At 38.0% G+C, this 25,176-nt stretch overlaps 1 protein-coding gene across 3 annotated transcripts in view; it reads right to left on the bottom strand.

The window, feature by feature from the left end:
* Window positions 1–25,176, bottom strand: part of LOC122630310 (transcription factor Sp9-like) — a 99,049-nt gene that overhangs the window by 30,952 nt on the left and 42,921 nt on the right. Inside the window, exon 1 of one of the 3 annotated variants that reach the window (XM_043814674.1) lies at window positions 3,714–3,987. The exons of the other annotated variants lie outside the window; for them this stretch is intronic. Coding sequence (XP_043670609.1) covers window positions 3,714–3,827 — 114 coding nt within the window. The 5' untranslated portion in view covers window positions 3,828–3,987. Of the gene's footprint in view, window positions 1–3,713; window positions 3,988–25,176 lie in introns of those variants that run through there. 3 annotated transcript variants of the gene reach the window in all.

Genomic DNA, 25,176 nt, shown 5'->3' with positions numbered 1-25,176 from the left:
GATTATTAGAGATATATCTAGTATTATTTATATAAATGAAAAAGTAAAATTGTAAAGGTAAAATTAGTTATCTTGAGGGTTAGATATATTAAAGAAGAATTCAACGACTTCCGCGATTCCGATCGATCGGATATCGGACGTTCGAAAGCCGATGAATCGGCGATCGTTACTCGAGTGCAGGGTTGAAAGGGAAAATGGGACCGGGGGACCCCTTCACGGGGGCGGTTAATGACAGGGCGGCCTTGTGGAGCGAAAATGGCCCGCGTCGGGACCTGAGTGGAAAAGAGAAAGAGAGAGAGAGAGAGAGAGAAAGAAAAAGAGAGGAAAAGAGAGAAAGAGAAGAGCCTCTTTATACAGCCATGTGGCCATCGGGAGTTGCTGATGGACTAATAATTACCTCGGGAAGAAGCATCGTATAAAGTCGAAGCCAAGACCATCCGAAAATGAAGATTCACCTTCAGCAGCTTGTAGATGCACAGTGAACTTGTTCGCGTTCCTACCAAGTAGATAACTAACAACGTGTACGCATACATGTAAGTACCCACCTTGAGAACCCTTAATCACTACTCGATCCGTTAACTTCGATCGATCATCGATCTCTCGTACCTTCCATTTTTTTTTCTCTTCGTTTCTTCCGAATAATACGAACGTCAACGAATGTCAGGAAAAGGAAGAAAAAAATAATAAAGAAGGAAATAGAAAGAGAGAGAGAGAGAGAGAGAGAGAGAGACAAAAGATCCCATTGGCTTTGTTAATAAAAATTACATGATATTTCGTGCCCGTAAAATCCATTAAAACGGTGCACAGATTCACATGGAATCGATTGTTAAAAACACGCCACAAACATTATTGCGTCAACTCTGTCACAAAGTTTCATAAATCAAACGCTTACACACGGTTTGTCCACAATATATATATATATATATATATATATATATATATATATATATATAGAGAGAGAGAGAGAGAGAGAGAAAGCTTCGATAAGTGCATACAAGTATTTACATGCATACATATATAGGTATTCTTTGAAGAAAGCCGAGCACACCTGTTTAATTTATGGCACGCAACTTTCGATGCGACCTTAAAACTTCTCTTATGCTCTTTTTCTTCTTCTTTCTTTTTTCTTTTCTCTCTCTTTCTCTCTTTCTCTCTCATCCGTGATTATCGACGTCCGAAGAGTTAAAAGTTTTCTCTTGTGAAAGACATAACGGTGGTATCCTATAATCTTCTTCCGTTGTCCTTTTTGTTTCTTTTCTTCCTTATATTTTAATTATTATTATTATTATTATCATCTTCTCTTTTTCTTTATTCTAATCGATCAATTCCTAAATCGTGAGCCAGCTAATTGTACCCTTAGGAACAACTAAAAAAAAAAAAAAGAAGAAAGAAAGAAAGAGAACGGACTTCCCCGCGTACTATTCATATCGTCATTAATACTAAGAGACACCATATCGAGCTTGGATTATTATAGACGAGTTCGACATCGATTTTGCATGTAATTCGAGCGACAACGAATATCGCGTGATATTTTTAGCCGGCTACATAGTCGATCTTTCTGTCCTCTCGAACTGGATATTAGGTATCTATTAAAAGCTAACGTTTCGCGATTAAACGAGAAAATATCTAAGAAAAAAAGAAAGAAAGAAAGAAAGAAACTCGACTGAGATTTACTGTCTCGTACGAGGAACGAACGTGATCTAAATGGTTCACGTTTTTGCTCATGTTTCTCTTTTGCTCTTTAAAACCTGGCGTATTACTCGTAACACCATCCTCGTACCCCCTATACCACCGATACTCTTGAGACGTCTCTTAGCCTTTTAGATTTATGGAGTGTTTCTAATGCAAAGATCCATCCCACTCGAGATAGTCAGGATCCTTTAGGCTCGTCGTTGACGGCCTCGCAACTCGCAAAACTCTTTATAATCTTCACGAACCTTAGTTAATGACCAAGTCGTGCTAAAAACGAATCCCTGAAAACGTTTACCTTTATAAAGGGATTACTTTTTTTTTCGTTTTCTCTCTCTCTCTCTTTCTTTTTTTTTCATAAACTACGAAAAATCATCTCGACCGAATCGGGAAAATCGAATATCAAGAACGAATTCTTTGAGAAGAAAGCGTGAAAAATTAATGATAAAGGTGGAAACAATTAGTCCGGTGAAGGACCCCTGACAAATTCACGCGCATGTTCCTTGGAAGTTGAGATTGCAAAATGACGTGCAAACTGAGGGACGCCCTCGTCCGCCTCCTGGCAATACGGTAATCACTATAATTACGTATCGAGCCCTTATATTAATATCCCCTAGCCACGTCTCTCTCTCTCTCTCTCTCTCTTTCTTTCTTGCGCTACTGCTTTCATTCCATCTTTCTCTCTCTCTTTCTCTCTGTCTCTCTCTTTCTTTCTCTCTCTTTCCTCTTTCTTTCTCTTTTATTTCGTTTTTCTTCGAAATCACAAAGCTGACATTTTTCCAATCCTTCACGTATGTCAAATCGTTATTCTAATTTTGGATTGCTAAGAAAAGAACTGTTTCGTGGTAACGAACGATACAAAAAGGTATCAAACTTTTCCTATGATATGACTTTCTTTTTAAACTTGTTTAAAACATAGATGCTTATATCCTACGTGTTTAAAGCTCATACATAGGCTTTGCTCATACCTTCGGTATTGAATCTCTGTTAGTCGATGCTCTTGTAACTGTTTGTTATTTAATCTCTTACGGATATCGATTTCTCTGCATTTGTTCTTTCCTTTCTTTTCTTCTGCTTTTTTTTTTTTTTTCCCCCTATACGATGACGTGGCTCGCTTCACGGCTAATGAACTTTGCGAATGTACTTGCGAATGGGTTATCTTTTATATTATCATTCTTTTTTCTTGTTAACGCTCGGATTATTGGAGTAAATCGAAAAAATGCAATTGACAATGAAGAAGGAAAAAAGGCGAAAAAAGAAGTACCATCGCGAGAGGATTTATCAAAGGAGAAAGAAAATAATTGTATAACTACGTATTATATTTGATGTATTAAATCATCGGCGATATATCTTCGAACCCTTCGAAATTTCGCTATGTTTTTCCCCGACACTGTTGCTCCCGATACTGTTATCAAATCGAATTGGAAGATTCCGATTGACAATCGGATAAATCGGATTACGCACGACAGCCGGTCGAATTGGCAGTACGTTTAGGAGAATCACTGCTACGTAAGGCATCGTATTGGTCGCTTTAGACGTCGGGAGATGAACAATTAACGAAGGGACGTACCCGGACCGCCCAGGACGTCGAAGTCGAAGGGCGCCGATCTGTTCGGTAGAGATCTGTCAAATATTGTGCACTAACTTGCCTTTCGTAAACTTTAGATCGTAGGGTTTGAAATTTCCCGAGAAAGAAAAAAAGAAATCATTCGTATAATGATGATGATGATGATGATTATTATTATTATTATTATTATTATTATTATTTAATAATAAATAATTTACTTTTTTATTTTTATTCTCTTTTTCTTTTTTTTTTTTTTTTTTTAAGAAAACGCATTTTTTTTAGATATAATATCGACGATCTTCGAAAAAGGAAAAAAGAAAATAAATTACCTCGTAAATAATTTCTATAATGATTCGCATGCATTTATAAAAAAAAAAAGCTCGTGCCGCAAAATGGATAATTATTAACTAGATAATATTACATCGAAGCGTAAAAACTTCGACTTACTTCGCATTACCTCTAAATATTCCGTATCCGTCGAGGGAACGTGATTCTGTTGGGAAGTTGTCGGCACCATAGCCATAACGTTCTGCGGGTGAGCCGGATGCGGATATTGGTAAGCGCAATTCATATCGGATGTTTCAAATCCAATGAAACGCACTTGAACTTCTACTTGAACTCTTGTAGTAGTTCCTTCTATTCGATCGTTCCCGACGAACGAATGTTTTCCTTGCGAGAACAGCGCCACTTTATCCCACGAAAAATGTTCGTCAGTTTCTTTTCTTTTTATTATTTCTCCTTTTCCTCTCTCTCTTTCTCTCTCTCTCTCTCTCTCTCTCTTAAATAATCCAAAACCAACGTCGGGCACGTCGATAAACGATAATTAACGTACACTACACGTGTACATTATTGTTTCATACACAAAACGATTAGATTGGTATAATAATTTTGTCAAAGAAAATCCGCGATCTACGATCCAGATACTTCCCGTTAGATCTATTTACGTCGCGATCTATCCTATCATCGTCGATCGAGTAAACGAGATAATAATACTTGGTAGTAGTAAGTACACGGAAGGTAGGAGGTAACAATTAGCGAAGGTACGGCGAATATGTGCGGTCCGCGAGGACCAACAATTATAACTGAGCTTTTTCGTCCCCCACGCGAAGCCACGAGAGAAGAGGAGCCGCCGACAGGAGGACGGAGGCGGATCTTTCGCTCTTTCTCTCTTTCTCTTGCTCTTTCTCTTTCTCCTTCTCCTTCTATCTTTCTCTTTCTTTCCTGTTCGAGTCGACACGCACGACCGAGTACTTCTGTGTGCGTGCGAAAGAGAGTGCGTGAGTGGCCAGGGTCGTCCTGAAGGAACCTCGAGGAACGCGTTACCACCGTCGAAGGTGTTGGCTGGTGGGGAAGCCCGCCCTCGCACCCCCTCCTCATCCTCTACCTCCTTCTTCTCCTTCTTCTCCTCTTTTCGAAGTATCCACCTCGCGATTGTCTAATCCGCGTGCCAACCCTAACGAACTCCTCTCTTTTCTCTTTCTCTCTCTTTCTTTCTTTCTCTTTCTATCCCTTCCTACTTGAAGAACGCTAAGCCTTCTCGTCCTCCCTCCATCGCTACACCGACTGCACTTTCGACCAATTAAAACGCGCTGCCGGTCACGTGGCTCGACCCCGCGAACACCGATACTCATCGTCTTCTTGCCTTTCTTCTTACCGTCCTTGTTCTTCCTTCATCTTTTTATTCTCTTTATTCTTTACTTTTCTGCTTCTTATTCTTCTTCCTCCTTCTCTTCTTCTTCTTCTTCTTCTTCTTCTTCTTTCTTTTTCTTTTTCTTTTTTTCCCTGACAAACCTGCAAAAGGTCTTCGCGTACTGTGCATTAGCGTGGGAGACAAGTATATATCCATCCGTAAGAGACACGTTCGCATGAAAATTTCTCTTCAAGGGAGAATTTCAATTAGCAATCTATCTGTTGGCAAAAGAACTCGCTCGGTGGTAATACCTTTTTGGATTAGTTCTGTTACTTTTAAAGTTATGGCCCATTTCGATCACCGCCGTGATTTTATAGCAGACACTTATTGAATTCTGATCTGATCGATCGGATAATGTAACGTAATCATTGGTATACTCTCTGTCAATTCTTTACTCTTTTATCCAAGCTTTTTTCTTTTTCTATCGGCCGATAAATCTCGACCGGTTGATTAACCACATCAAGGCGACATGATTATCACTGTACTGGTAATTAAAGCCATTAACGTCGTACGATACTGCACGTTTAAGTAATAATTTAGAAAGGCGTGTACTTTCTCTCTCTCTCTCTCTCTCTCTCTCTCTCTCTCTTTTATAAGACAGCATAAATTCAGTGTTACGATGCAATTTTCTCGACGCACCACGTGGCGAGACTACCGCTGCTCTGGAATACCTTACTCGTACCTCCTTTCTCGATGCTTCGACCAATTAAAACGCTCCGCGGTCATGTGACCGCGAGCTCGAGTCACGTGACACGATGGCAGCAACCATCGGCGAAAGAACAATACGATCTTCTCCGAACTTCCTTCGAATCTTCTTCGTTCTTCTTTCGAATATATATATACATACATATATATATATATATTTTCCCTGTCTATTTTCCTTTTTTTTTTAATTCTGTTTTTTTCTCTTTTTTCCCTTTCTTGTAATATTATTCTCATTTTGTCCTCCTGATTTTGTAATTCTTTAACAAATCTCGATCTCCTTTGGATATTGACGAGAGAGATAAATAAAAAATGTAGACAGTAATTGGTCCGATCGATATTAAATAATACGATCCCGTAATCGAACGATTAATAATCGAATATCGTACGGTCTCGATCTTTCTTCGATCTCGTCGCGTTATCTCCTGACGTAAGAACGTTATTATAATGTGACATTTAAACGGGGATTGCCGGAGGTCGCCGTTGCTTTCTATTTCCACATCTCACGATATACTCGTAGGCGACAACTGTTTATATATCTGTTTATATATCGTTGAGATATATACGACGCTTTTATTTTTAATAATCCGTAAGATTTTTTTTTTTTTTTTTTTTTTTTTTTGAATGATCGCGAATTAATCGAGAATTTGATTGTTTTTTTTTTTTTTTTTTTAGAAAAGTCTAATGTATCTCGTCTCATCGAAATGTTCGAAATGTTCGAAATGTTCAATGTTTAAAACGAACATGCCTGTGTTTCTCTCATGTTGAAGTAATAAGTATTATCGGTTCCGATGAATATTCATTGGTCGTATTTACTTTAATGAAAGATTTTTGGTTTGACGAGAGAACGCGTCGCTCTTATACCATAACAGTTTATTTCGTAGAAGACGATGCGCACACATAACCCGATCTACCCTTTCCTCTTCCTCTCATACTCCCTCCTCACTTATCCCTTCTATCCTGACGGTCTCTCGTGGCTCGTTACTCTCGCGAATGAAAAGCTGTTGCTCGTTCTTCGGTTTTAACGATCGCATCTCGGCTTCCATTTCGTTGGAGCTTCCACGGTTCATTACGAAACGGTATTTCATGGGTTTTAGCATGAAAATGGTTTCTCGTTAGCTTGCTTCACCGATAAAGTCCGATTGCCCGTGCTGACCGTAACAAGTTCGTTCTTTCAGATACATATACATACATACATAAATACATATATGTGTTTGTGCGTGTGTATAATCAGGTTTCTTCTTTGTGAATCTATAGAATGTAAATAGATAAAAGAAGCTGATCTTCCCTCTCTTACTCCATCAAAAGAATTTCTCGCGAGGTTTGTCTCGTGAATAACGACGATTCGATACGATAAATTCGATCATTGAAAAGCTTCGGACAGACGGTTGGATAAAGTTCCGATGGATTTCTTATCGAAAGGATTTGTAATACGAGGTTGATAAGGGGAAAAAAAGAAGGTGAAAAAAATGAAAAGAAAAATAGAAAGAAAGGAGAAAGGAAAAGAGGAAAAAAACAGCACTGATATATCCATCCGATCTATCCCTCGTTTTTTTCTTGAAGATTCGACATTTCCGTATAAATCATTCGAGTCGTTTTACGATCGGTAAAAAAAAAAATAAAGAAGAAAAAAAAAAACAAGAAGAAAAAAGAAACGAGAGGAAAGAAATCGTCGTTTTAAGAAGAGAGCCTTGGGTGAAACGCTTGATCGCCGATGAATGGACTCGCATTATTCTCGCAATGGAGACGAGTATAATACTACGGAGTGCTTCTTCGTTCGTTCTTCTCCCTTTCCTGCGCAACTCTTCTCTCCTTCATAGTCCTGTAATACGATATAGTGGGAACGGCGTGTGATCTCCATTGAGCGGTAAGAATGTTAGGAAAAGGACTCAAAGGATTGTGTCCCGATGGCGCCCGCCGTCGTGGGTGAACGCGCCGACAAAGTTCCGTCCTTCACTGAGAGAACACCAAAGTAAGCCAAATGAGAGAAGGAGAGAGAGAGAGAGAGAAAGAGAGAACTCTGAGACATCAAGGATACCGAACGCCGACTTCTTTTTTCCTTTTTTCTTTTTTTATATATATTTATTTTTTTTTTTACCTCTTTCTTTCCAAGAAAACGACGAGATTATTTTCTACTATGTAAGATATTAATTCTTGTATTTTTTCTTTTTATTTTATTTTCCTCCGTTTGTTTTTTTTTTTTCCTTTTTTTTTTTTTTTTTGTTCTTGAAAAATTGTCCCGTAATTCTAACGAATTTATCGATCGAATCCGATTAAAATCGACAGACCGTTTCCTCGATAATATTCTCATAAATTCTCGCCCTTTTCTTTTCTTTTCTTTTCTTTTTTTTTTCTTCTTCTTCTTTCTTTCAGAACAAGCGGGCTAGTTAAACGAGGCGAATAATATCTATCGACTTATTAGCACTACGTAATTGATCGAGAACATATTTTGTCTATCTATTTATCTATCTATCTCTATCTATCTATCTACTCATCTTTCTCTCTTCTCGAAAGCAACCTTTCCCAGTTAGGCAGGTCGATTAGCGTATGCCGACATCCGGCCAGGTGGCGCCAACGAGTTTTTCCAAAAACGGAGCAAACGTCGATCGTGTTAGGGGATGATAAATGGAGGAGAGTCGAAAAAAAGGGCGAACAACTTTCGTTGTAGATAGATAGGTAATACACGGTAAGAAAGAGAAAGAGAAAAGGACAGAGGGGTGGATGGATGCTCGATGAAAAATCATGTCTGACCAGAATTCCATGGAGCTTTCTTCCTCTCCAAGAGTGGAAGTATATGAAGCTGCCAGACGAAAGGACGAAGGAAGGAAAGAAGGAAGAAACGAACGGTCGTTTCTTTCGAGCATGGATGGACGGACGTGCGCTCTGTTATTATATCCTACTCTCTCTCTCTCTCTCTCTCTCTCTCTCTCTCTCTCTCTCTCTTTTTCTCTTTTCTCTCTCTCTCTCCCTCTCTCTCTCTCTCTCTCTCTGTCTGTCTGTCTCTATCTTTTCTTTCTTTCTCTTTCTCTCTCTCTCTCTCTCTCTGTCTCCCTCTTTCGTAAATGTCTCGAGAAGCAGCGGTAAAAGGGAAAGGAAGAGAGAAAAGAGTGGAGAGAAGCAGACAACGTTACCGACGAGAGAAAGAATAATAGCCTCCTTCTACTTTGGCCACGGTCTACAATTAAAAGTCGCGCGCGCCTTTTCAAGGGCGGGAAGGGTTCGTTCGTTGCGCCAACTAATCGACTGGAGCATCCTACGGAACGATTGTGGTGTACCTATCTCGAGATTCGAGAAGTATATTCCATTTGGATATAGGGAAAGGAACTCGAAAATTTAGCGGTGTTACTTACTCGTAGGATGGCTAGGATCTTCTTCCTATCCTATCCGGAAGGAGGAAACATTCGTTTCGGTTCGGCACGATCGGAGGAAAGGAAGGGTAGGGAGAGAAAGGATAAAAGAAAAAAAAGAAGAGAAATCGATAAAAAACGAATAGGAAAAAGAAAAAGAAAAAGTAGGAAAAAAAAAAGTACCGGGAGAATATACGAAGGTCGTGGAGAGAAGAGATCCGGCAAGTGGCGGGAGAATGGGGAACGTCGTTGAACCTAAAGTACCATTTAAATGCTCGAGTTATAAATAACGAGCACGGCGTGCTCTGAATCACGCGAAATAAATTCTCCTCTTGGGATTCTTTAAATAATGCGAAAGACCCGCCGGACGTGTTTCGTCCGTTGCAAAAAGGATGAAGAAAGGAAGGAAGGAAGGAAGGAAGGAAGGAAGGAAAGAAAAGAAAAGAAAAGAAAAAAGAGAAGAAATGAAAAGAAAAAAGAAAAGAAGAACTCGACAATCGTAAAAGCTGTGCGATCTCGAGGAGAGAGCCACCCTTACGCGATATCCGAAGACAGTGGTCTGGCGAAAAAAAGAAATGAAGACCATCGCTTTCTGTCAGACATAATAATACGAATCAACGGGAACAGTTGGATGGTTGTTCTGCCGATGTTACCGGTTAGTGTTAGCGTTGGTGTTAGTGTTGGTATTAGGGTTAGTCACTGTGGTGGTAGCGTCCGAATGGCAAAGAGATTTAAAGAAGGAGCAAGAGAGGACAACGGGCCCAACACAACAACGGTGGCAGTTGCCGCGGTGATTTCGTCCCGCATTATGGGTTACGCGGGCGAGGTAATCACGATGATTCCAAGTCGGAGGTGGGTCATCATCTCGTCACCGCGTCACCCGCGGCCAGAAAGCTCCTGCACGCATACGTCCTTAACCCCCATAGGCGTCCTCTACTGTTACGGTTCTTTATAGGATATTTCTCTAGGGTGTTTAATAACGTTCGTGACGATATGTCCGTGACAATGACAACAACGATGACAACAAGCTCGACAATAACAAAGAGAAGATAGTATCGACTTGATCATGCACGGAAAGTATACTTTATGGACTTATCAATCATTTGGTAGCTTCATGCGGCTTCCAACAGTCTATGTTTCTTAACCGATGTGCAGCCTGTTATTAGCGACGATTAAAAGATTCCGCGGCGGGCAGAGTCGAGTTGCCGTTTCCTCGATTCGTTTCCATTGACGTGGATTTATAGGTTCCACCTCGATGGAGGTGGATCTACGAACGCCCCCTCGCTATCTTTCTCTTTCTCTCTTTATCTCTCTTTCTCTCTCTCTCTCTCTCTTTCTCTCTCTTTATCTTTCTTCTCTTCGCATCGCGGAAATCGTAGAAGATCGACGGAAGTGCGTATACGTTCGATCCTTATAAAGTAACACCGATAATATCTTGTTTGAAATAACAAGAATTTTCGTGAGATAAAAAGATTTAACAATTCGAGTATAGCGAATAAAATTAAAAAGAGAGAAAAAGAGAGAGAGAGAGAGAGAGAGAGAGAGAGGAAAGAGGAGAAAGAGTAGGTATATATCGTGCAAAGTTACCGAATGAAATATTACGTGGGTGTGAAATAAAATGGCGGTCTCCTAACGAGCACCGCGTACGCGTTTAATACGATGCAATGCCGCGCTCCGTAACAAGATCCGAGCTAAAATTAAAATGCACCCCGTGGTCGCCGTATTTGCGTGCGATTTTACGACAACACAAGGGACCACCTTCTCGGCGGCATTCATTTTCATTTTTTTTCTTTTTTTTTTTTTTTTTTTAAGATAATCGATCCCACAAATTCTCGTTTATCGCGACGTTCTTTACACCTATATATAAATATATATTTATATATATATATATATATATGTGTGTATATATATTCGATATACATACTTTTATGGGAAACATATAATTTAGAAGAAAATGTTTTTCACATTTTTATTCGTTCTTCGATATGCACACCTATACATATAAATCTATTTACACGATCTATCGTAATAACACACGTTTTTATCTCTAAAGAAAAAAAAGAAAAGTATAATTAAATATAACTTATTGGATTTGAAATAATAATTCATTTTATAGAGAAAGAATAAATGTTTATCTGTAGATGATCTTAAAAGTTAAGTACACACGACGTTGCTTTGTTCGGACATTAACATTTTTTTACTACGCGAAAATTTAATTGAACGCAGAAACAACGGGATATTCTGATATCCGATCGATCGGTGAAAATCAAGAAAATAAATATATATAAAATTGCAAGTTTGAACTTTAGACGAAAGAATCCTGCGGCGGATGCTGTATCGAAATGTCCGGGGAGAATTGGACGTCTCGTTTCGTGGGTGGACGTCGAAAAGTGGACGAGTACCTACGTGCGCCAGGCCGTACGAATGTACTCGCATTTTGGCGATGCCGAGAGAACGAGAGAGAAAGAGTGAGAGAGTGAGAAGGAGAAAGAGAGAGAGAGAGAGACAGGGAGAAAGAAAAAGAGAGAGAGAGAGAGAGAGAAAGAGAGAAGACTAGGGATGGCGGGGCCCCAAACCCGGTAATTAAATAGCTGAACCCTGCAATTAGGGCCACTAAATCGTGGCGGCCCTGGACTCGGGCCAAGCGAAGGGCCCGCCAGACACAAAAAACAACGTCGAAGCGTTGCTCGAGAGCGCGCGAGCGCGACCACCACACGGACGTTTTACTTGCCGTACGACCGGAGGAGACCCAACGAGTCGCGGGGGTGGCTTCTTCGCGGTATCGTACTATGTGGGAACCAAACTTCAGAAGAAAAGAGACCCTATAGAGAGAGAGAAAGAGAGAGAGGGAGTTTGATCGAATATCATATAATTCGAAAGGGAATAATATCGATAAAATTCTTACAACTCGTCGATCACAATCGATCGTTTTTGTATCATTTATTATTGCATAATCTTTTTTATTTCTATCGAAAAGTTTTCGTGTGGATGATATTAAACGAGCAAAAAATTAATTGTACACGTATTGATATCGTTTATCATTTTTAAAGAAACGTAAACATCAAGTCATTTATATCTGTGTATATAGAATTTTATATATATATATATATATATATATATATATATATATATTCATTATTTATTTTAAAAAGAAATTTCGCGAAGAAGGAAGATCCAGTGAAAACTTAGATATCTTACAGTTTCGAAGATAAGAACTAGATGAAGGAAGAAATAAGAGTGGGGGTGAAGATGGAGAAGAATGGGAGGTGTAGGTTGAACAAGGGGTAGAGAAGCCTAAGAAAGGAGATAATGGTAACAAACAGTCTTCCTTCCTGTTACAGAACGTCGACGGACCTTTCGGGGCGGCTCTCCCTCGTGCGTGCGCGCGCGCTCAACATGATTTCCGCGTATGCAAAGTCGTGCATGCACGCGTTCAACAAAAGGGGCACAGCTCGCGAGATGGATGACCGAGCATCACGCTCCCCCGTCGTATTAAAATATCAGTGCCGACCCATACTCTCTCTCTCTCTTTCATTCTAACACATACATGCATAAATAATCTTTCTTTCTCTTTTTCTCTCTTTGACGTACACATGCATAATTTCTGTCTCTTTCTCTCTCTCTTTCTCTCTGTTCTTTTTCTTTCTCTCTCTTTCTCTTTCTTTTACATACACATATATAATTTCTGTCTCTCTCTCTCTCTCTCTCTCTCTCTCTCTCTCTCTCTCTCTCTCTCTCTCTCTCTCTCTCTTTATCTTTCTCTACGCTTTTTCTTTCCATCTATCTTTCTTTCTCTCTCTCTCTCTCTCTTTTTCTCTTACATATACATACATACATATACACATACGTTTTCTCTCTCCATGGCGCGGTGTTTCGAGCAAAGACTCCCCTCTAGCACGCTTGAAGCCTCCTTCGCCATTAAATCAACCACCCACGGACCCTCGAGGTTATCTTCCAAGTCTATCGGTGGACCGTAAGGATATCGGACTTCGGAGTCTTGCGACTTTGCACGTAAGAAACTCTCTAAGGCACTTGTAAGTAAGTAAGTACTTACTTACTCACTCACTCACTCACTCACTTACTTCTCTTCGATTCAACCTGATATATTTTTAATACCCACATACGGACTCTCTTGGTATTGATTTTTCTTCGAAGATCCATCTGATAATATTCTACTTTGTTAATCTCTTTTTCCTTTTGTCCCTTCTTTTTCTTTTCATCCTCCTTTTCCCTTTGTTTTTTCTGTTTATCTTTTTCTTTATGTATATCCCTTCTATTTCTTTTTCTAATTTCCGTAGATACTGTATATCTAGCTACTTACTCGTGCCTTTAACATTCTTCGAAAAGTAACCCTTTCACATGTCCCTCCTCGTTCATTCCGAACGATCGCGTGACTCTCGTAATTAGCCAATTAGCATCCTCCCATTACGATCGCGAGCGATAGATCGTAAAATCCCCGTAGGTACTTCTATCATAATTTCAAAGGGCCATTAAGAGAAAAGCGCGAAGAAGAAGATCCTATCGATTTCTAGAAGTCCTACGGAAAAGTAACTATACACATATATAATATATATATATATATTGTCAAGTAGTGTATATACATACATACATACATACATATATATACACACACACACACTACTTGACGTTTCTCTCTTCTTTTTCTTCTTTTTCTTCTTCTTCTTGTGAAAGAGGGAGAAAGAAAGGAGGAAAAAAAAGGAAAAAGAAAGGGGAGGGGGGAAAAATATAGGAAGGAAAAAAAAAAGAGGAGGAAGGAGCGTCGGGTGGAGAAGGTCGAGCCGGGCCGACGCGTTCTCCCAGACGCGAGCGAGGCATACAATTTAATTTTCTAATTATCGTGACGCCAGCCTCGATCGGGAGAATATATACGGCGTTCTCTTATCTTCGCGTGGAATCTACGCATAAGCGCGTGAGCGAACGAGCCAGTCTTCTTTCTTATACTCTCTCTCTCTCTCTCTTTCTCTCTCTCTTTCTCTCTTTTTCTGATATTCTTTCTCTCTATCTATCTATCTTTCTCTTTCTCTCTCTTTTTCTAAGCTCGTATAAAAGCTAATGGGTCGAAGGGAAGGCACTTTCGGAGACTCAATCTCAACTAATATCCGTGCTGCGTGAGGGTGGTGTTAGATCATTCTCTTCTTCGTTTAACTTCCTTAACTTTGATAATCGTCACCTTGTAACTAGTTAAATATCGAATATAAAAAAATACCTATCTGATGTTCTGATGTATGTTTATTGATATCATTTCTAAAGTATAGTCATTTATGTCGAAAGGAGAGAAAGGTGAAAGGGAAGACAAAGAATCGCCTGCTGAGAGGCAGCACGCTGAGAGATCGGTTCACGAATTCACACGTACACATACATGCCTATCTTCGTATCAGGATATTGTAAGCTTCGTGTGACTCTGGCATTCAATCGATCTATGAATCGATTGTTAATGTAACACGATGAGAAGATCGTGTTAACTGGCAAGTGAAAACGATCAAGAAAAAGAGGGAAAGATAGAGAGAAAGAGAGAGAGAGAGAGAGAGAAAGAGAAAGAACGCTTTCACGAGGAGTAATTTTTACAAGGCGTCGAATCGAAACGTTTATTAGTACCGTACTTTGTACGTATAGAAATGAGGACAACGAGGACGATGAATATGGTATCGTATAAGCGATATCTATCGTCGATTCGCGCACGCAATGTTATTTTATGTATTACATGTAGGCAGATATCTGTTATACCTAAGCCTCTATGTAAAAAGTTATATACATACAAGTATATCCATACATAGTTATGCATGTACTTATCTATCTCGAAAAAGTGTCGCTCATTATGCGCTCGTCACGGCGACAACAATGACGACAACGAGAAGCAATGTATTATCTCGTAGGTGTCATCGAAAATGCGACCTTAATCCTTCCCACGTATTCATTATAAATGATAGTAGATTGATCGTTGATGTAAAATGACAAGAAGTTATTCGAGATTATTTCTAATTGGAATTAAGTGAAATCAAATTAAATTGGATCAAATCAAATCAAATCAAATCAAACCGAATCGAATCGAATCGAATCGAATTGGACCGAATCGAATCGATAGTCGTTCGTATAAATTTCAACTTAGAAATTTCTATGGTTTATAGAGAATTATTTCGAGTCTGTCAGTGATTTTCTCGTTACTACAAAATATTTCTCTCTCTCTCTCTCTCTCTCTCTCTCTCTCTCTCTCTCTCTTTCTCACTTTATTTCTCTCCATCTTTCTTCTTCGTTCGCTCACTCGTAGTAAAGACCGCGGTTGCCACGTGGTCATCAACTTAACCTTTTACCTCAGCTTTACCGCGGACGAAAGAGATCGGACTTTGCGGCGAGGAAGGCTACGGTATGAAGATGAAGATGAAGAGAATGAGAAAGAGAAACAGAGAGAGAGAGAGAGAGAGAGAGAGAGAGAGAGAGAGATAATCGGAGAAGAAGCAACGACGAAGGTGTGAAACCGCTCGAGAGCAAAGAGCCAAGAAATTGCGTGCGATTATCCCTTCCTCTCCTCTTTGTACTTACGTCTCCTTCTCCTCCCCCTTTATAAAACCGAACACAACTACTATCTCACTCTCATAACCTTTTTTCTTTTTCGCACCATCGAATCTTCGATAACGATTCCAACGAAATATTACTTCCTTTCGCACCCTTCCTTCTCTTTCACCCTTTTCTCTTTCTTTTATTTTTGTTCGTTCGTTCGTTCGTTCGTTTGTTTGTTTTTCTTTTCTTTTCTTTTCTTTTCTTTCTTCTTGTTCTTCTTTTTTTTTAAATGCTCTATCCTCTACTATCTCTTCTTCTCATTCTTCTTCTTCTTTCGATACTTCTACTCTCATTCGAGATTCCTTGGACGCACGCGTTCGTAATGGCGCGTAACGGCAACGAGCGAGCACGCAAAGAATTTTAGTGCGAAGGGCTTGAAAAGAAAAAAGAAAAAAGGAAGAAGAAGAGACGAAGAGAAAGATCTTCCCTCGTGATGTTTCGACGAAAATAGCGTTCCTTCTTTCTCTATCTATCTATCTATCTATCTATCTATCTGCCTATTCATCTATCGATCTATCCATCCGTCTATCTATCTATCTATCTATCTATCTATCTATCTATCTATCTATCTATCTATCTATCTATCCATCTATCCATCTATCTTATACATTATCCTCTTTGCTAAATTCATTCAACGTTCCATTAGACGTATTATTATAGTATTTATTCCTTGAACGGAACTCGTCATTACATCGGCCAGTAATCGTAGATGTTTCATGGTCCAAGAAGAAAACACTTGGAATTTCTCTCTCTCTCTCTCTCTCTCTCTCTCTCTCTCTCTCTTTCTCTCTGCGTGATCTTACCTAATTTATTTATTATTTCTTTCATTCTAGTTATTTCTTCCATTGCGATTCCTTCGAGGAAATCGATCTAATATAGATTTTATTCAACTATACAAAGTGTTATAAGTAACTGTATATCGAAGATCGAACTTTCGATCTCTCCAATCAAAGTTTGAAGAACGTGACAGATAGAAATACAAATAGAGATAGATAGAAAAAGAAAGAGAGAGAGAGAGAGAGAGAGAGAGAGAGAGACAGAGACAGAGATAGAGAAAAAGAAAGAAATAGAGAACGTAATAGAGAGGAAAAAGGCAAAAAAGAAAAAGTTACAAGCACATTCGTCTCCATTATCCGGTGAATCATTGAGGGAACGACCTAAGCCACGACGTTAGTACCTTTAACAGCGCCAATTCTTGTACATATGTATATATGTATATATATATATATATATATATATATATATATATATATATATGTATGTACGTCTCGATATATCCTTTTGGTTCTGTTAAGAACGAACGTCGAATACCGTCGAGCCCTTTTCTTCGTCCTCATCGAACTCCTACATAGATTGTATAGGTATAACCAAGGTGCATTATTGTTTGCATAAACGCTATCCGTAAATCTCCCCCTCGTCTCGTTCGCCGATTTCGAATTCTTACTTTACAGGACAAGCTTACGTAAACGTTCGAATAGTGTTCAAGCTTAGTTGCGCGCTCGTTCGCACAAGACCGGCATATTTCACGCTACCTTCTTATAGAAGCAACCTGTCCTTTGTCAGTTTGCCGTTAGCGAATGACGTATTGCTGTTCAGGACGGTTCGACTCAAACCGTCCTGAACGTAAGAGTAATCATTATGATTTGCATCTTGATACTCGTACGTATGTATACGCTTAGGTTTTCTCTGTGTATGTGTATTTATGTAGATATATGCATACAATGCATACTTCCTACGTCTTTTTATTCTTCTTCTTTATATTCTTCTTCTTCTTCATCTTCTTCTTTTTCTTCTTCTTCTTCTTCTTCTTCTTCTTCTTCTTCTTCTTCTTCTTCTTTTAATCGTAGCATTAGTATAGACTTTATAAATCGAGTTTTCCATAAGAGGGACCGCGATTGGACGATTTCCAGAGTGGCTACGTGGCGTACGAAGAAATGAAAATAGTGTATCGTTATGTACGCTTGCAAATGCGATACAAACGAGTTGTATATTTTACGTATGTGTAACTATGTGTGCGTATATATATATATATGCATATATATATAATATATACATATATATATAAAATATGTATACGTATATATAGATACATTCGATCGATTACCTCTTTTCCATCGAGCGACATTTGTTAACACACGGAAAGGAATGGAGATACGTACATACATAGATACATAGATACATAGATATATACATACATAGAAAGAGGAAAATGGGAATGGAGAGCTGACCGATTGTCGGCCGTCATTTTGTATCATTTTCACGGCACACGCGGCACACTGATAAATCATCCACTTCGCGGATGGACGTTGCTCTCGAGTATTACCGAGTTTCCGTTGGCCGTGTAACCATCGAGATCGTCAATAGATTCTCCCAGCCGTAATTCGAGTATGAATTTCTCTCGTCGGGTCGCGCCTCGTTATTATTTCGCGCCACGTATTTCGTGTCGAATCCATTCACCGTTCGTTCGTTCGTTCGTTCGTTCGTTCGTTCGTTCGTTCGTTCGTTTATTCATTTATTCGTTCATCCTCGTTTGAATTCTAATCTAAAGATATCGAGATTTGTACCAATCACGATAATGTACGAGTATATATATCATTAATTATTATATATCAATTAATTTTCCAATTAAAAAGAGAAAAGGAGATTCATTGATTGAAATAAAGTTATCTGAAAATTTCGTTGAACCGTGAGTATATAAATACTTGAGTAAAAAAGGATATACGTATAATATATCGATAAGGAGAGAATTATCGATTAAATAGTTATTTAATTGCTTAGTTAGAAAACGATACGAGAAAATTTCATGGTCATAAACCCCGTGGAACGATTAAACGAATCGTTGCCTTCGCATTGCTTAATGTATAATTGCTCGCGAGAGGAGATCGCTGACCGAATCGAAGTTAAGCCTAACGTTTATGCAACGATTGCCGCAATAAGATAACGCGGTGCAACTAAGTATTGCAAGAGATTTCATCGTGCACCGTTAATTAATTCCTCGTAATTTTACCGATCGACCGAACTTAATAAACAACTTTATGTAAGATTTATGTAACTAAGCATGTAGCGTATATAGCGTATGTCGATTTTTTTCGTTCTTTCTCTCTCTCTCTCTCTCTCTCTCTCTCTCTTTTTTTTTTTTTTAAGTAATTCGAACATAAAAATTTCCCATAACAAATTAGTGGACTTCTTTTTTTTTTTTATTTCTTTTATATTTATTTTTATTTTATTTTTTTTTCTCTACTTGGTGAGTAAACTCAGTTCTATGTTTCGATATCTTCTTTTTTCCGAGTGTCTCGTATAAAAAAAAGGAAAAAAAAAAAAAAAAAAAGCGAGGAGAACGTTCTCTTCCTCTTTCAGGACATTCAGGACATTTCCGAGGAGGTGATGGAACACCGATTTCCTCGGCGACGATAGGAAAACCATTGGAAGTATTCCGAAAAACGGAGAGGACCCTGTTAATCTCAATAAAGCTCGCACCGAGCGGAAGAGCAGCCTCGTAAATTGGTGTCCCGTTTTGGCTCCCCTTTCATCCCCCTAAAAAGTATTCCCTTTACGTTCTTCCTGGCGCAATGCGTCAGGTCGATCGAATCGCGAATAACGATTTATATGGTCATAGAATATCGTAAAAGCGATCTCGTGCAACAGTGATTTCAATAGATACTATTATCGTAGGGTATTTTCAATTTCTAATTTTCTATCATTCATTCGATCTATTTAAAATAAACATATGTTATTCGAATCGTTTACAATTTAGTTACAAAGTTTCTTTGGTTTATCTATCAGAGATCAAGGAAATTAATTAATAAGTTTGAATCCATCTGTATAACGTACGATGTAATTAGTAGCTAATGTTTCTAATCTAATCATATATACATGTATGTATGTATGTATGTATGTATGTATATATGTATGTATATATGTATTTATGTATGTATGTATGTATCTATGCAATATCAATGATTTATCTTTGTATTTCAAATAGAATAACATGGATTATAATGGAACGTTTTTTGATAGACGACGAATCGTCGATCTTATTTAGAGAGTAATATTATCCAATATAATAAATAAAACGATTCGTGGAAATCTCATTAAAAGAGATTACCTGTGTAGAAAAAAATATGACTTAGTATGACCTTTCTTAGTTTGTAGTACGTCGTAAACTCGTATAAGGTTAATCGATCGATTCTCTATTATCATGATTTTCCTAGAATACACATAGAACTACGTGTTTATATGTACATACATACATACATACATACATATATATATATATATATATATATATATATATATATCGCAAGTGTACCGTTTAATAGGTTCGTTCTCGGCGTCATTCTAAAGAAGTCTACGTAAACGTGCGTACTCACACGAGCCTGACGAACGTCCTTCCGACGTTCCATTATAATTTTTCTGAAAATCCTGATTGCGCGAGATGAAATATATCGTCGCTTCCCCACGGAAAACTGTTTGCCGAGATTAAAACGATGATTGGTAAACCTTCGTAACAAGAAACCTTCTTTACGAGCAACTTGGCGAACATTTTAAAAAATGTCGTACGTACGTAACTTCTTTCCTTTTGCGAGATGATCTTACAAAATTTCTTTTAGTCTCTCTGTTGTTGTTTCTTTTTATTTTCTCTCTCTTTTTTTTTTTTTTTCTTTTGATAGGGGTTAAGATATGATGGTTACATACTTTGTATTTTTTTTTCTCGAGAGACTTCGCAAAATCGAAAGCGTATCCGGTGACTTTGTATTAGATGAACTCCGTTACGAGATAGGATAAAAGTTCGTATGCGATAGACAATGGAGAAAGGTATACGAAGATCGTCGATCTCAGGTATGATCTGTGTTGATCTACGTTGAATCGGATCGGCTCGCTTGCAAAAAAAAAAAGAAAGAAAGAAAGAAAGAAAGAAAGAAAATAGTACTTGAAAACGGACGTCCGCGACCACGTCGTTGGAATTTTATGCTCCGTGAGCATAGAAATTTAATTATAATGAAACGGAATAGGTATATGTATATATCCAGTTTATCTTTATCGAAGACGATCTTTTACCGGTGGTTGTTAATAAAAAAATAAAAGGAAAAGAAGACAGAGAAGACAGAGAGAGAGAGAGAGAGAGAGAGAGAGAGAGAGAGAAACAGAAAGAAAATATAAAAAGGTAGAGAATATTAATATTAGAAAATGATTTATAATTACATAATATTAGGTAGCTGTTCGTGATAGGCACTGAGATTGATCGAGACTTAGTTGGTAATTTAATTAAATACCTTAAAGCACCTCTTCTAATCTATTTCCCTTTTAATTGCTTTTTAAAGAGCTGCCAATAATAAGTTATCCATCATTATCTACGCATCACGTCACAGACAGGCAAATTAATTGTCGTTAATGAGCCTTCCGTTGTGCTTTCGTTCCAGTTCGCGAAACGTGTTTCTATACGTATATCTAGACATATAGAAGGTATATATTTTAATATATAATTCATTTTCAAAGAGAGCGTTCATTATATCGACGTGAAATCTACGAAAATAATATAGACATGCGAGCATGTTCATAGAGGTGCAGGTGAGTCTATGTATTTATGTATCTATGCGTATACCTACATATTATATTTACGGATCTATAACGTGCGAAACTAAATATGCAAATATTATTTTTATCGCAATAATATGACGATGGTATTAGTGAATAGAAATAAAGAGAGGAGAGAGAGTGAGAGTGAGAGAGAGAGAGAGAGAGAGAGAGAGAGAGAGAGAGAGAGAGAGATCGTCAACGATAATTCAACTTCGCGCTCGTCGAGCACGAAGCATTTGTATGATCGAAACCAAAGATCCATTAGTGTTATCCATTCGTGAATCTTTTTGCGACGATATGGCGAAAATTCTTTGGTCTCCTTTTTTTCTCTCTTTGTTTTTTTTTCGACATTATTTTATATTTTATTTGTTCTTTCTTCTTATTTATTTTCTCTTATTGTATTTAATTTCATTCATTATTTTCGTCGAAAACGAAAGAAATGAATTTTTATGGTGGTCGATAGAAGATTGATTTATCATAGTTAAACACGTGGTAAACGTGAATAGAAAGGAGAAAAAAAGTATACTATAATAAAAGAGAAAATATAGCTGCCAGGAATATTTCCGTGTATCTATATCTATGTCTAAACGTCGATATCATAAATGACAAGACGAATGACGAATGAATATTTGCGAACTTATTCAGAACTATATTCGATTGTGACGTAAGAAGATAGACGAAGGGTACACGAAGGGTCGAGGAACTGAATAGCATCGAAGAGGCCAGACAAAATCGATAGTTCCGATAAAAGTTTTATCTTTCTCCTTCTTCTTCTTTTTCCTCTTTTTCTTCTACAGATAATATTTACAATCTAGGAACGTTGATTTCTTATTTACACGATAGAATACTCGATATAATCGATCATACGCGTATGGACATAATTTTTTAACGTTCTAACAAAAATTTCAACAAAAGAAATATAATCTTTATTTCGAAGTCATTTATTTCCATACATACGTACATACATAGATAAATATATACATACATATGTACATGTATGTGTGTGTGTGTGTGTGTGTGTGTATATATATATATATATATATATATATATATGTATATATATTTATCGAATTCAGATTGACCAAAAAAAAGAAATAAAATAAAAGAAAATAAAACAAAATAAAATAAAAGAAAAAAAAAAAGAAAAAAGGGAAAGAATAAAATAAAATAAAATTATCGAGCATAAGATTTTCCACGGGTCACAAAGGGTAACATTCTCGTATACACGCATACTATTCTCGGATGCATCGTCGGACGGTCGTGTAGCGGTCGTGTAGCGGTCGTCGAGCTGGCCGTCGGACCGTCGACTCTTTCCGCACGCCAACCGCGCGCAAGGGCCTGCCCTGTAATCGCGATTCGCGCACTGTAATAATTATTGCTTTTGCTCTGTCATCAGCGGCGACATCTATGCACCACCACACACCAATATAACCACGAATATTCTGGTCGTCGTCGTCATCGTCGTCGTCGACACAACGACAACGACAGTAACGACGACGACGACGACGACGACGACGACGACGACGACGACGACGACGACGACGTTGTCGACGTATAGACGACAGAGAGAAATATTTTCACTTTGGTTGAATGTCATCGTCGACTATTCTCTCGTAGTTGAGAAGAAGAGAGAGAGAGAGAGAGAGAGAGAGAGAGAGAAAGAGAGAAATAGGGGAAGGATAAAAAGGGAGAAAAGGAGAAAGGGAGGGAGGTTGTCTCTCGCTAAAACTTTCTTATAGAATCGAAGAAAGATCGACTAATCAGATACTAGATCATGATTGGTGATTTTCTAATCAACTAGATCTTGTTACGTCTAAATTCAAAGGATCTAAAGGATATAGATCAAACGGTAGGAACGATAAAAGAAAGATATTCGATTTATCGTAAGAAACTACGGAACGCGTTATCCCTTTATTTTCCTACGTTATTCACCTTCGTTTTGTATAATTTTCTTTCTTGAAGAAAATTCTTTCCACATTGTAGATACTTGCAGGTAGTTATTTGACGATAGCGAGGGGAACGATAATTTACGAATCTGCCAATACGAATAATAGAATAATTCAGTACGAGCTATTAAAGGAATTAAAGCTCGCACGATGTTCCGCACGATCTCAAAGCCTTTAAAAGCTCCCTTCTTCTACTATCTATCTTCTCACCCTCTTTACTCCCTTCCTCTCCTCTTCACCCCACGAGTATCGCATTATAGTCGATGATTTAGCCGACGCGTTAGCGGCTGGTAATACCATCGCGATGGAAGTCACGTATCTCACCGTCATCTTTACATCTCGCGTATTTCCATACAAGAGTGACGGCATTTGAATATCCACGTATTCCTCTCATCCTCCTCCTCCTCCTCCTCCTCCTACCCTCCTTCTCTTTTCTTCTTCTTCTTCTATTTCTTCTTCTTATTCTTCTTGTTCTTCTTGTTCTTGTTCTTCTTCTTCTTCTTCTTCTTCGTACAGCGAACTCGCACGCTCGAACGAATTACATGCTCGACGTCTTGTCGACGAAGATCTCCTATCTCTACCTCGGAGACTGACGTAATGCCAAGACAGACAGAGTGACAAGCGAAAGCGTAACATTTTGACTTGAATTTCTTCTTCTTCTTCTTCTTCTTCTTCTTCCTCTTCGTCTTCTTCTTTTTCTACTTCTTCGTCTTCTTTTTTCTCCCGTTGATTTTTTCCTCCCTTTCTTTCGTTTCTTTTTTTCTTTTTTTCTTTCTTTCTTTCTTTTTTTTTTTTTTTTTTTACTTAGGTTTTTCTCTGTTTTCGCTTTTCGTTTTTAATATTTTATTAACATCAGCGTCACGTGACGAACGCGTTGTTTTTCATTTTTGTATGAAAAAGAAATGGGAATAGCGATAACGATTCGAATCACCACTCCACTCGCATGTTTTATCCGATACGTTTTCAATGGATCGTACGTATTTTTGCTTTTTCTTTCTTTCTTTTTTTTCTTTATTTTTTATTCATGGAGCTCACGGAGCCGATAACGATTAATTATTCGACGAGTTTTCGATAAAGTAATTGGATTCTCGAGAGCGATGAAAGTCGCAGCTCGTTTGCCGGTCCAATCGATCTTTCTTGAAAAAGAGAGTCTCGGATAGAGAGGAGGATGAGGAGGAGGAAAGCGGGGGGAGAGAGAAAAAGAGAAGAAGTAGAAGAAGAAGAAAAAGTAAAAGAGGAATAAAAATAAAAAAGAAAACTTGCGCTTCGATAAGTTAAGTAGTCCTGCTCGTTATTGTCCTCTAACGAACGAGAGTTTTACAGGACGAATTCGTTTTTCTTTATTTCATTCGTTCACTCTGGAATTAATTTACTTTAACATTAATGAAGAGAGAGAGAGAGAGAGAGAGAGAGAGAGAGAGAGAGAGAGAGAGAGAAAGAACTAAATACCGAAAGAAACTTTTCATATTTTTATTTGCTTTCTTTTTCTCTTTTATCATCCTCTTACATCCTCTCTTCTTGCTTTTCCATTTTTAGACGATAAACCCGACAATAATAGCAGGACCGTTCGTTCGAAAGATATTTAATCATCCTTTTAGAAAACGGACGATGACTGATAATATCTCAAACTATGTTATTATCATTATCAACGCATTAATGTATCGTAAGTTATCTTTATTTCGCGCGACGTAACTTATGCGCGTTATTACGTATGTATCTGTGTCGGTATGTGTGTGTGCGTGTGTGTGTGTATGCGCCCACCTCGTGTGTCACTCCGATAAACTATAATTAAAATTTAAATTGATTCAAAAAGATATTTGTCGTTGTGTTATATATAGTAAAAGGGAGAAAGGAAAGAAAGAGAAAGAAAGAAGCAAATAATAAATAAATAAATAAATAAATAAATAAATAAATAAATAAATTAAAAATAAATAAAAAAGAAAAAAAAAGAGAAATAGATGAAGAAAAACATCGGAGTCTTTTATGAACGTCCGGACTTAACAAATAAATAACGCGATAAGAAAATCTACAGACAGGTGATTTTAATTGATAGGATGAGTAGGGAGGGGGGGTGGGGGGGGG

This window comes from Vespula pensylvanica, chromosome 7, assembly GCF_014466175.1.
Source record: "Vespula pensylvanica isolate Volc-1 chromosome 7, ASM1446617v1, whole genome shotgun sequence".
Lineage (NCBI taxonomy): Eukaryota > Metazoa > Arthropoda > Insecta > Hymenoptera > Vespidae > Vespula > Vespula pensylvanica.
This window is presented reverse-complemented; position numbering and strand designations above follow the sequence as displayed.